The sequence below is a fragment of the Chanodichthys erythropterus genome, chromosome 12 (genome assembly GCF_024489055.1).
Source record: "Chanodichthys erythropterus isolate Z2021 chromosome 12, ASM2448905v1, whole genome shotgun sequence".
Classification (NCBI taxonomy): domain Eukaryota; kingdom Metazoa; phylum Chordata; class Actinopteri; order Cypriniformes; family Xenocyprididae; genus Chanodichthys; species Chanodichthys erythropterus.
This window is the reverse complement of record NC_090232.1, coordinates 24,605,420-24,619,595: the sequence shown is the minus strand read 5'-3', so window position 1 is coordinate 24,619,595 and position 14,176 is coordinate 24,605,420. Positions and strand designations below refer to the sequence as shown.

The window sequence follows — 14,176 nt, the reverse complement described above, 5'->3', positions numbered from 1 at the left end:
CATAGCGCCACCAACTGGAAGCAGAAAATGTGTCACTTTCAGCATACATTGAGATCACCCTCTTATTTTTACCTGATTTGCTTCAAAATTCATCAGAATAATGTTAAAACTTGGCACATGTAATCCTTTGAAAATGGGCAGGGAGGAAGGGGTCTATAGCGGCACCTTTTAGTGCAGTAAATGTGGAGTGAATTTGACATAGTCCTTTGATGTTTAACCGTTTTAAGTGCCTATTGCCCGCTGTGCACAGTTGCCCTGAAGCCACCGGGGTGGCGGTGCCACCGGGCTTGGGCCCGCCATCGCTGCTCGCAGCTATATTTATTATTATTTTTTTTTTTTTTTTTTTTCCGTCTTCCGGGGCTTTTTGGGGGCCTTAACATGCTCAAAAACTCTTGAAAATTGGCACACACATTGGAATCCGCGGCCATTAGGACGCCGGAGAGGCTGGTACCCGGGCGTGGCAGGGGGGCTCGACAGCGCCCCCTTGAAAAAAGTCTGAAAATTTGGTCCATATATTAAACATGCTTGCACGTATTAGTATGAAACTCGGTACACATATAGACCTCATCGGGCCGAACAACTTTCGCGCTCTAAGTTAATCGCCACGCCAACAGGAAGTCAGCTATTAAGGGTTGTTTGAAAAACGCATGCTCTGGAATTTGATATACTCCTCCTAGACGATTAATCCGATCGCCACCAAACTCGGTCAGCATGAAGTCAAGACACTGATGATTAAAAATTGCCAGGGGATTTTTGATATCTCGAACGGTTTGGCCGTGGCGAGGCAACGAATTTATGGCGAGAAAAAGGAAACAGGAAATGTGTTATAACGTCTTAATACATATATTGATCTTTATGAAACTTCACGAGTGTGTTCGTTATAGGAGTCTGATCACATGGATGTGACTATTGTGAGTCAAAGTTATAGCGCCACCAACTGGCAGCAGGAAGTGTATCACTTTTTGAAATGTTTTGAGATCACCCTCTTATTTTTACCTGATTTGCTTCAAACTTCATCAGTGTAATGTCAATACACAGCAGATGTAGACCTATGACAGGATTTTTGATATTTGAAATATTGTTGCCATGGCAACAGGTCAAACTGTAATAATATTCTTGAGTGTTTTTGAGGCTCTTAACATGCTTCAAATTGCATGAAACTCGACACACACATCAATATTGTCAACCAGTAGACATGGACAAAGCCATAGAAATGGGCGTGGTGGAGGGGCTCAGTAGCGCCACCTTTTGACAAAAGTGGGGGGGTTAGTTTTTCCTACAGTCACCAAACTCGGTACACATATTATTCTCATCAAGCCGGACAATTTTCTAATTTACATTCATTAGCTCCGACCAACAGGAAGTCAGCTATTTTGGTTTGAATGTTAATTTTTTGAAAAAACAGGCTATGAATTTTATACTACTACTCCTACAGGGTTTATCCAATTTACACCAAGCTTTTTTTAACTTGTTGCGAACACATTGAAGTTGTTTAATTGCAAACGGATTTTGGGTATCTCAAACGGTTTGGCCGTGGCGAGGCAACGAATTTATGGCGAGAAAAAGGAAACAGGAAATGTGTTATAACTTCTGCATACATTGATTGATGTTTATGAAACTTCAGGAGTGTGTTGGTTGTAGTAGTCTGATCACATGGATGTAACTATTGTGAGTCAAAGTTATAGCGCCACCAAATGGCAGCAAGAAGTGTATCACTTTTAAAATGCTTTGAGATCACCCTCTTATTTTTACCTGATTTGCTTCAAACTTCATCAGTGTAATGTCAATACACAGCAGATGTAGACCTATGACAGGATTTTTGATATTTGAAATATTGTTGCCATGGCAACAGGTCAAACTGTAATAATATTCTTGAGTGTTTTTGAGGCTCTTAACATGCTTCAAATTGCATGAAACTCGACACACACATCAATATTGTCAACCAGTAGACATGGACAAAGCCATAGAAATGGGCGTGGTGGAGGGGCTCAGTAGCGCCACCTTTTGACAAAAGTGGGGGGGTTAGTTTTTCCTACAGACACCAAACTCGGTACACATATTATTCTCATCAAGCCGGACAATTTTCTAATTTACATTCATTAGCTCCGACCAACAGGAAGTCAGCTATATTGGTTTGAATGTTAATTTTTTGAAAAAACAGGCTATGAATTTTATACTACTACTCCGACAGGGTTTATCCAATTTACACCAAGCTTTTTTTAACTTGTTGCTAACACATTGAAGTTGTTTAATTGCAAATGGATTTTGGATATCTCAAACGGTTTGGCCGTGGCGAGGCAACGAATTTATGGCAAGAAAAGGGAAACAAAGTGTTATAACTTCTGCATACATTAATTGATTTTGATGAAACTTTGGCTTAGTCTTCGTTGTACAAGGCTGATCACATGGATTTGAGTATTGTGATTCAAAGTCATAGCGCCACCAACTGGAAGCAGAAAATGTGTCACTTTCAGCATACATTGAGATCACCCTCTTATTTTTACCTGATTTGCTTCAAAATTCATCAGAATAATGTTAAAACTTGGCACATGTAATCCTTTGAAAATGGGCAGGGAGGAAGGGGTCTATAGCGGCACCTTTTAGTGCAGTAAATGTGGAGTGAATTTGACATAGTCCTTTGATGTTTAACCGTTTTAAGTGCCTATTGCCCGCTGTGCACAGTTGCCCTGAAGCCACCGGGGTGGCGGTGCCACCGGGCTTGGGCCCGCCATCGCTGCTCGCAGCTATATTTATTATTTTTTTTATTTTTTTTTATTTTATTTTTTTTCCGTCTTCCGGGGCTTTTTGGGGGCCTTAACATGCTCAAAAACTCTTGAAAATTGGCACACACATTGGAATCCGCGGCCATTAGGACGCCGGAGAGGCTGGTACCCGGGCGTGGCAGGGGGGCTCGACAGCGCCCCCTTGAAAAAAGTCTGAAAATTTGGTCCATATATTAAACATGCTTGCACGTATTAGTATGAAACTCGGTACACATATAGACCTCATCGGGCCGAACAACTTTCGCGCTCTAAGTTAATTGCCACGCCAACAGGAAGTCAGCTATTAAGGGTTGTTTGAAAAACGCATGCTCTGGAATTTGATATACTCCTCCTAGACGATTAATCCGATCGCCACCAAACTCGGTCAGCATGAAGTCAAGACACTGATGATTAAAAATTGCCAGGGGATTTTTGATATCTCGAACGGTTTGGCCGTGGCGAGGCAACGAATTTATGGCGAGAAAAAGGAAACAGGAAATGTGTTATAACGTCTTAATACATATATTGATCTTTATGAAACTTCACGAGTGTGTTCGTTATAGGAGTCTGATCACATGGATGTGACTATTGTGAGTCAAAGTTATAGCGCCACCAACTGGCAGCAGGAAGTGTATCACTTTTTGAAATGTTTTGAGATCACCCTCTTATTTTTACCTGATTTGCTTCAAAATTCATCATAATAATGTTAAAACTTGGCACATGTAATCCTTTGAAAATGGGCAGGGAGGAGGGGCTCTATAACGGCACCTTGTAGTGCAGTAAATGTGGAGTGAATTTGACATAGTCCTTTGATGTTTAACCGTTTTAAGTGCCTATTGCCCGCTGTGCACAGTTGCCCTGAAGCCACCGGGGTGGCGGTGCCACCGGGCTTGGGCCCGCCATCGCTGCTCGCAGCTATATTTCTTCTTCTTCTTCTTCTTCTTCTCCAAAGTGAATCGCATTTTAGAGGGCCTAAACGTGCTCGAAAACTCACAAAACTTTGCACACGCGTCAGAAGTGGTGAAAATTTACGTCTGTTATGGGTTTCGGAATTGGGCGTTGCAAAATGGCTCGATAGCGCCATCTAACGTACAGCCCTGCTCGCTACATAACACTAGGGGTTTGAAATTCGGTACACACATTTATCAGCCCAGTACCTACAAAAAATTCTCTTGAAGCGAAATCCGAAACCAAACAGGAAGTCAGATATTTTTAATCAATTCACCGTTTTTTGCATTTTCCAGACGTTGTACTTTAACGAACTCCTCCTAGAGATTTAATCAGATCAATGTCATTTTTGGTCAGTCTAATCTAAAGGCCTTTGTGACGTTAAATTGCGAAGATCTAGAGTTTTCACTGAAGGGCGTGTCCGTGGCAGCCTGACAAAGTTTGATGTTTTCGCCATGAAACAGGAAGTTGTTGTACCTCAGACAAACAATGTCGGATCTGCCCCAAACTTCACATGTTTTATTAGAGTCCTGACCTGAAGACATCTTCATAACAATATTCAGTTACAGTCATAGCGCCACCTGTAGGCAACAGGAAATGACATGTTTTACACTGTGATTAACTCCTCATGGAGATTTAACCAGATCAACATCATATGTTGTCAGTCTAATCTTAAGACCTTAGCGATGATAAATATCAAAGATCTTGAGTTTTCGTTGAAGGGCGTGTCCGTGGCGGCCTGACAAAGTCTGATGTTTCGCCATGAAAAAGGAAGCTGTTGTAACTCAGGCATACTATGTCTGATCTGCTCCAAACTTCACATGTGTGATAAGAGTCCTAGCCTAAAGACGTCTATATGATAATATTCAGTTAGTCATAGCGCCATCTGCTGGCAACAGGAAGTGGCATGCTTTATACTGTAATTCACTACCAGATTCACATTTCATCATGCCACGAAGTACCAGACATGCTAGAAACATGTTAAATCATACAACACTTGGCTGAGTGCTAATTTATGCGATTAACGCCACGAAAGAAACAGGAAGTTGTTGTAACTCAAGCATACAATGTCCGATCTGCTTCAAACTTCACGTGTCTAATGATAGTCCTGGCCTGAAGACATCAACATGGCAAAATTCAGTTACGGTAAAAGCGCCACCTGTTGGCCGCAGGAAGTGTGGCATTTCGAAATGACTTTGGCAGAATTCTCCTGTATTCGCTCACTTAAATGCATGACGCCCGATGTTCACTGTTTTTCTGAGGCCAACGGGTGGCGGTGAGCCCGGGTGCGAAGGCCCTCTCAACGCTGCTTGCAGCTTTAATTATTATTATTATTCTTCTTCTCCAAAATGAATCGCATTTGAGAGGGCCTAAACGTGCTCGAAAACTCACAAAACTTTGCACACGCGTCAGAAGTGGTGAAAATTTACGTCTGTTATGGGTTTCGGAATTGGGCGTGGCAAAATGGCTCGATAGCGCCATCTAACGTACAGCCCCCCTCGCTACGTTACACTAGGGCTTTGAAATTCGGTACACACATTTATCAGCCCAGTACCTACAAAAAATTATCTTGTAGCGAAATCCGAAACCAAACAGGAAGTCAGATATTTTTAATTAATTCACCGTTTTTTGCATTTTCCAGACGTTGTACTTTAACGAACTCCTCCTAGAGATTTAATCAGATCAATGTCATTTTTGGTCAGTCTAATCTAAAGGCCTTTGTGACGTTAAATTGAGTAGATCTAGAGTTTTCACTGAAGGGCGTGTCCGTGGCGGCATGACAAAGTCTGTTGTTTCGCCATGAAAAAGGAAGCCGTTGTAACTCAGGCATACAATGTCCGATCTGCTCCAAACTTCACATGTATGATAAGAGTCCTGGCCTGAACATATCTGTATGCCAATATTCAGTTAGTCATAGCGCCACCTGCTCATAACAGGAAATGGCATGCTTTACACTGTAATTCCCTCCCAGAACCACATTTCAATATGCCACAAAGTACCAAACATACTAGAAACACGTTAAATCATGCAACACTTGGCTAAGTGCTAATGTATGCGATTAACGCCATGAAACAGGAAGTTGTTGTAACTCAGGAATATGATGTCTGATCTGCTCCAAACTTCACGTGTTTGATAACAGTCCTGGCCTGAACACATCTATATCGCAATATTTGGTTATGATCAAAGCGCCACGTTTTGGCAGCAGGAAGTGTGGCATTTCGAAAGGACTTTGGCATAATTCTCCTGTATTCATTCACTTACATGCATGTCGACCACTGTTCACTGTTTTTCTAAGGCCAACAGGTGGCGGTGAGCCCGGGTGCGAGGGCCCTTTCATTGCTGCTTGCAGCTTTAATTTTCTTTTTGTCTTTGTTCTTTGATTAACATGACAGACAGCAGCAGTTTTATTAGGTTCCTGTTGTTTTAAGAGCTTGCAGGGAGGATCTAATATACTGTTACACAACATTAATCAACTAATTACATTCCAAAACAGACTATATTTGCCTGAATACTCGGCAAGATGGGCTTTTTTTTTTTTTTTTTTTTACATAATTTTGTATGTATTTGACCATTTAATCGCAATAGGCCACGAAAAAGAAGTAAATTTGGTTCTCGCAAGCAGTTTGAGTGGCTTATAACAGGGGTTATATAGATCAGTGGTGCGCACGCTTAAATGGTGCGAGCACGAAACCTGTGCAAATTACTAAAATTATGCGCAATACAAGCACTATTCAACCAGAGTGAATGAGACGAGTGATGGTGTGTGTCCATTGGCGCAAAGCAAGCGGTGCACAGCAAGCATTTTTAGTTCATTCCTATGGAAGCTGAGCTTCAAGCTCAAGCACTCATGTCAGTTCGCCGTCGAAGAGAAGAGAGAGCGAGAATGCGCAGCTGGTATCGGTGTATCAATACTACAGAAAAGGCATATTGGAACCGTTTCAGATAATTCCGTATCCATACATATCAAAATATCAATATTTTGGACAACACTAATTCATTCTTTGCCATAGAAGAGGAAGAATGGTCTAAACTTGTTAAATCATCAAAATCAACAACAGGTATGTTAGACACTAAACCGATCATGGTTGTATTTCTCAATTAGTGTTACTGGATCTGATTTGATACTATCGACCACAACATTCTTTTGAATAGACTTGCAAATTACATTGGCATTAGTGGACTTGCATTGGCATGGTTCAAATCATACTTATCTGACCGTTACCAATTTGTAAAATTAAGAGGTATTATTATAAGTTCAGTTTGGAGTACCGCAAAGTACTCAGTACTAGGACTGTTGCTTTTCACCCTGTACATGCTTTGCTTGGGAGACATCATTAGGAAGCATGGCGTTAGTTTTCACTGTTACGCTGAGGATACTCAGCACTATATTTCTTTGCATCCTGACGAAACATACAAATTCTCAGAATTAATGGAATGCATAGCTGATAAAAAAAAATTGGGTAAGTAGTAATTTCCTACTACTTAATTCTGAAAAACAAACAAACAAACAAACAAAAAAATGATTTTATTTGTTGGACCTCCACACGTAATAACTGTCTTGATGGCTGCCCTGTCAAGTCTTTTTCATCAGTTAGGAACCAGGGTGTGCTCTTTGATACCAATCTTTCATTTAAAAGCCACATTTCTAGCATCTGTAAAACCACATTTTCCATCTTAAAATATATCTAAATTACAACATATGCTCTCAATGACAAATGCAGAAAAGTTAGTCAATGTGTTCATGTCCTCAAGGCTAGATTATTGTAATATTGTAATTATGGTTGCCCTGTATGCTTAATAAACAAACTCCAGCTGGTAAAAGATGTAGCAGCTAGAGTTCTTACTAGAACCAGGAATTATGACCATATTAGTCCAGTTCTGTTAACAATGCATTGGCTCCCTATTAAACATTGCATACATTTTCAAATCTTGGTATTTACTTACAAAGCACTAAATGGTTTAGCTCCTCAATACATGAGCAAGCTCTTAACACATTATAGTTCTTCATGTCTGTTGCAATCTCAAAATTCTGGCTAGTTGATAATACCCAGAATATCAAAATCAACTGCAGGTGCTAGATCTTTTTCCTATTTAGCACCCAAACTCTGGAACAGTCTTCCTAGCCTTGTTCAGTAAACAGACACCCTCTGTCAGTTTCTATACGCATATCTTTAACCTGGCATACACATAACACATTATCAATTTCTATTATTCAAATAAGTTAAATGATTGTTAGGCTGCATAAATTAGGTCAACCGGAAATGGGAATCTTCCTATAACACCCAATGTACTTGTTACATCATAAAAAGGATAGCATCTATGCTAATATTAGTCTGTCTGTCTCATCCTTATCCCAAGGTTACTGTAGTCAGCCGGATTGGGTTCGTATCCAGATCAGATGGTGGATGTGCGGCTAAACACAACCACAATGCAGCCTTGAATGTCAGCAGAGAACGTGTCCACTAGACAATCCTTTATGAAGGCCTCGTTGACATGACAGCCATCTGCACAGATCCTCAGACCACAAGAACCAGATAGGCCCTCTGCACAGTTCTATTCGGTTGTTAAGTCTGACGTCATGCTGCAGTGCTTCCGGGTCCAAATGCTCTATCTCATACCACAAGAAAACAACAACTGGTGCTAATATACACACACGATGTGGTGTAATACTTCCAAAAAATTATAATCATAACCTTTATATCCATACCAAAATCCCAGATGGCCAGACAGTGATTCATCTTTTATAAATCATTAAAATATTAATGTCTGTGACGCTGTGAGCACGGAGACTGTTGTGTAGACTGTAAGTATTTTAAATGTTTAACTTTAAAATGTTAAATGATTAATATGAATAAATAGCGCTCATAAACGGCTGTGGAGATGGCATTCTCAAGTGAAACGAGTCAAGGCTTGGACCCAGAAACGGCGTTCCTTACGCCACGACTTAACAAGCAGATGACCAGCTTTGTCTCCATACTAGCGTGATGAATCCGATCTTCAAGCAAAAGAAACTAGATGAATAATTGAATGCTACTGATCACAATTTGAATTCTGATATGTGATGCAGCCTGAATCGTAATCACACCATGTTCATTCGTGACTACTTTATTAGGCATTATGGATGTAAAATGAAAAGAAAATACCACTGAAAATAACCACTTGTTTACTTGATGGCTACACTAACTTCCCATATAACAGGAACTGTTTCATTTTGAAGAAATACATTATTTCATTTTAAGACATACTTGTCTTCATGTTCGTAAATGTTGAGACCAAGAGCATCCACTCCCAGCCAAAGCTCTGTTCCCTTCTTATTTTTGATCCCAAAGTAGTTCACTCCATACATCTCCAGATCCTGAGCAATCTTCAGATACTCCATCATAGAATCCTCTCTGTAAACACACATTCAGATGGACCAATAAACTGTGACATGCTGTGAATAGAAATACTGCTATTAACCATGAAGTAGTTGAGGATTGAAAATATAAGTGACCTGAGTCTGCTCTTTGTGTTATGAGCTATTGTTATGTGTACTCTGTATTGTTTGTGCATGTGTTTGTGTCAAGCCAGAAAACGGTAATTACCTGAGCATACCCATGTGTTCCTCGTGCCATGTCTGAATCCTGTCCTCCCACTGTTCTTTAGTCAGTTTATGTTGTTCCAATACTCTACATAATAATAACATTCACAACACACACAATGAATCATTCTGGCATCACTTTAGGGGCTCAGATAAATAGGCTAAATAATCATAAATATTGTGCCACAATTTATTATACAAACTGTCATGGTATACACAAAAAAGGAAACCTTTTTTTTAAATTTGTGAAGGTAGGGCAGGGCTACAGACAAAAACAAACAAACAAACAAAAACAATTGGTAACACTTTACAACAAGGTTTCATAAGTTAACATTAGGTAACTACTTTAGTTAACATGAATTAAGAACAAACAATACTTCTATAGCATTTATTAATCTAAATTAATGTTAATTTACTAATACATTATTGAAATCAAAAGATGTTTTTGTTAACATTAGCTAATGCACTATGAACTAACATGAACAATTGTGATTGATGAATGATTGCATTTATTAACTAACTTTAACAAAAGCCACTTTTCCACCATCGGGGCCGAACGGTTCTTATTGCTTATGACCAACTGGTATGGTTACAGTTTCATTTTCCACTGTTGGGCTGATAACGGCCACTCTTAGGAATGTAATACAAAAGTTAGCTAATACATTAACTAATGTTAACTAATGAAACCTTATTGTAAACAACTGAACAATTAAGGAGTCAATGGCTCCTATAAGAAAAAAAAGTTACCAAATTATTTTTTAAGTGCCAAGAATAAACATGTATTATTTTATTTTTTTCTAGACACTAAATTTCAGTCATCCTATAATGTGTTTGTTTGTCTTCATTCATCTTGTGGATGTCCTGGAAGTGGGAACTAAGATTCACTTATTAGGGAACTGAATGGTCTTTCCAACTTGAGAAATATATAGTCACAATGAATTGTTCTTTACATAGAATCTGGGCCAGTGTCACGGATCATAATTAAGTCAGCATAACTTGGCCATTGAGTGTAGTTTGTTCTCCTCCTCAATGCATCTTATAAATATTGTCATATGAAGGGCCGTCGTTAGGGGTGCTCTTGCGATTTCAACCAAGCTGGACCCAAACCTTTTATTAGATATAAGCTATTTTCATATTTTTGACTGGTTTGATATCTATAATATTTGAAGATTTCAGATGCAAAAAATGCAGTCTGTCTGAATTATTATTATTTTTTTTAATCAGGCTCTTATGTTTAGGTTCAGTAATTTCACTATAATGGCAATGAAAAGTTTATTAGTCAGTTATTGAAATGCCTTGTTTTCAAAAATGTCAGTTTAGTCAATTTATTGGTATTTAACAAACCCTCTTTTGGTGTTTAAAAAAAAAAAAAATTGTATATATATAGATATTAAATAAAGTAGATTGTCTCTTTGCACAAAATTATCAACATTTGTTAACCATTTTGTAAGAATTTCATGTGAATTATGAGAACTACCATAAAATGTAATATTTTTATATTCTGGTGATGTAAACATTCTTTACAAATATATTTAAATCCATAACACTACATACTTTCACTTGCATACTATTTACAATTATAATGCATCAAAGTGTGTAACAGAAGCTAGTTCACAAATCTATTAGAAATAAATTACATAACTATGTAAAAAATAAAAAAAATAAAAAAAATATAAAAACATTTACATTTAAACTGAGGAAAGATGTAAAAGTGTATTTAGTAAAATTAGTAAAAAACAGTCCCAGAGTCTGATCAGCAGTCTTCCAGACAGTACCTAATGAGATGGGTGATGTTGCTTTTCAGCGGTTAGGGATTTGATGTCTGGCTGAATCAACGTCAATTTAAGACGGAGATCAGATTCCACACTCAGCGCGTTCCTGTACTTTGTCTTTAAGGCCACAAGCACTGAAAATCCCACTTCACACATATACGTTGTGGCAAACGGCATCAAAAACATCATTGCCTTGTTGGCGAGTTCAGGGTATTCTCTTGACACATGTAACCAGAACTGAGTCAAAGTTTTTTCAGAAAAAATCAGTTTCAAGGAGCTGTCACAGGACAGATCGACGAGGCTGTCCTGTTCCTTGTAGGTGAGGCCAGCAATTACATCCTCAGTGTGGTTGGCAAAGGGATACTGTACCCAGCTCTCCTGTTTGCTGATGCCAGGGAAGTAGTCCTGCATCTGAGACTTTAAAGCCTGCATGTGCTCTGTCATAGCAACTGATGCAGTGACGGGAAGTGAGCTCTCCTCCTTAGACAAAAAGTCGGACAGGTTTTCGAAGGACTCGTAGTTGGCTCGGGCAATTCTTTTCCCCCACAGATCAAATTTCTTTATGGTTGCCTCTATTTTGTTTTGCACATGAAACATTGTTACTGCTGTCCCCTGTAGGGCTAGATTGAGCCCATTCAAGTGGCTAAAAATGTCTGCCAAGTAGTCCAATTTACAAAGCCATTCGAAATCACATAGGCAGTCTGCAAGTTCAAATTTGGAATCAATGAAAAATGTTCTGACATCGTTACGTAACTGTAAGAGCTGAGTGAGCACTCTGCCGCGTGAGAGCCAGCGGAATTCGGTATGTAGTAAAAGCTGGCGGTGTTCGCTACCCATCTCTTCACACAAAAGGGAAAACAAACGTGCTTGCAGTGGACGACTTTTAATGTAATTCACCATTCTGACAGCATCTTTTAAAACTGTCTTTAAATTCATGGGCATTCTCTTAGCCGCCAATGCCTCTCTGTGAATGCAGCAATGTACGTGAGTGAGCAGCGGGGCCACGTCTCTGACTCGCTTCACCACTCCACTGTGTCGGCCCAACATAGCACGAGCACCATCTGTGCTGAGTCCAACGCACTTTGTCCAGTCGATGTCATTGGAAATCATGAAATCGTTCAGAATGTCAAAAATAGCATTGCGTTTGAATGTAAAGGTCTGCAAAAAAGAAAGTTAATTTCAATTAACTCCATCACAGTCATACCTAACGAATGCGAGCAAATTCGCCATACCCTCGATGTCTGTGGTCTCATCGATTTGAATTGCATAAAAACGACTCCGAACTCTGCAAATTAGCTGCTGAAACACATTCTCTGCCATATCATTAATTCGGCGCTTAACCGTGTTGTTTGATAGAGAAATCGAGTTAAGTTGCGTAGCTGCACTGTTTCCCAGCATTATGCTGACCATCTGCTTAGCAGCTGGTAAAATTAAGTGTTCACCTATGGTGTGGGGCTTTCCAGATGTAGCTATCAGTTTTGATACCTCATACAATGCTGTCACTGCCCTTTCATTTTCGCCACCCATCACACAGGTTGACTCGATCACTTTTTTTACGATGTTGGTAATCTTTCAATTTACTTTCAAAAAATTCTCGAGGCTTGCTGGCAAACGACCCATGTTTTGTTTCGAGGTGACGGCATAACTTGCATGGTTTCAGTGCCTCATTAGCAAGGGTCTCTGAGCATAGCACACAGACAAGCGTGGGGTTGTCAGTAGGGCCAACACTCATAAATCCAAAGGACAAGTACTCCTCGCTGTACTTACGAGTTTTTCGTTTAGTGCAGTTAGGTCCAGTTGATGAGGATGGATTGTCATCCTCTGCACTTCTTTTACCGAGCAGCCACCGTTGCATTTTTTAATTGAACTGAATACCTGCTAAGCAACTGACGTCAGTTTGAAAATAAGCAATGTATCTCATCTCGCTATAATAATAAAAAAAATAAAACAATAATTTTGTGTTTTATGTTTGTGTAATAAGGAGGGGGGGGGATGGGGGGAATCATATTTCAGAACAATTAGAATATTATTTAAATATTTAGATTTTAGCCCAGCCACGGCCCCCCTGCAATACCGATACGGCCCACCGGGGGGCCGCGGCCCACAGTTTGGGAAGCACTGCCCTAATATATACATTATATATATATATATATATATATATATATATATATATATATATATCAGTGGCGTGCAGTGGTGTTCTGAAATGAGGAGGCACATTTTTTTTTTTTTAATGAGTCAATGTAAATTCATGTGCATTACTCTTAAAGTTGACACATCTTCCTTGTTAAATAAGCATTACTTTATAGTACATCAAAAAAGAACAAAATGTAATGTTCTCAGAACCAAGTCAATCTCATCAAGTTAGTGTTTTAAGCATTTCTACATTCATTCCAAAATAATAACTAAAGGCAATAATAATTTAAACAATATATTTTATTTGTGTATTGCGGTTTTTCTTTTTAATTGTCAACCTATGATATTTTGGATCATCAGTCATGCTCCTTATACACCGTCTGTCACAGACACAAATTGTATTTTTAATTTCACCAAGCTGATTGCACTAAAAACCCGCAGTCATCATGCTTTTAGTCCATTTCAATTTTGATTTTGACGTGACATAAAGCGGTGATATCTAACTGTGATCTGTTTACTTACTTTTCAATGGACCCTTCGCTAAGCCCCGCCCTCCTTAGTTACTGTTGCTACGCCTGTCAAGCTTTCGCGTCTGGCAAGTCATTTACAGTATGTATGCACCGGTGTCAGACATTTTCAAGGAGATAATTAGGTAACACTTTACAATAACAGTACATGAATAACCATGAACTAATACCTAAATTAATAGTTACTTCAACATGAACTCATGATTAGTCAAGATATGAACTAATGAAGAGTGATCCTTAACTACGACAGGAGTCATAGGGATTCATGCATGAAAACAGCAGCCTTAACTATGCATTAATACATGTTTGATAATTAATGCATTAATTAACATTTAGGGGTAAACTAAATAAATCAGCCTCCATAAGAGTAAACAAGAAGTACTCTTAATTTGAATCAAACGCGATTTAATACTGTCATAATTTACACTGTAATATCATAATCTGCCATCT

The 14,176-nt window shown here is 39.0% G+C and overlaps 1 protein-coding gene across 2 annotated transcripts in view; it reads right to left on the bottom strand.

Moving 5' to 3' along the window:
* Positions 1 to 14,176, bottom strand: part of LOC137031650 (radixin) — a 572,796-nt gene that overhangs the window by 249,492 nt on the left and 309,128 nt on the right. The window contains exons 5-6 of one of the 2 annotated variants that reach the window (XM_067402756.1): positions 9,296 to 9,379; positions 8,957 to 9,103 (exon numbers count right to left, since the gene is read on the bottom strand). In XM_067402756.1, coding sequence (XP_067258857.1) covers positions 8,957 to 9,103; positions 9,296 to 9,379 — 231 coding nt within the window. The remainder of the gene's footprint in view (positions 1 to 8,956; positions 9,104 to 9,295; positions 9,380 to 14,176) is intronic. The other variant, XM_067402757.1, reaches the window with a different exon arrangement.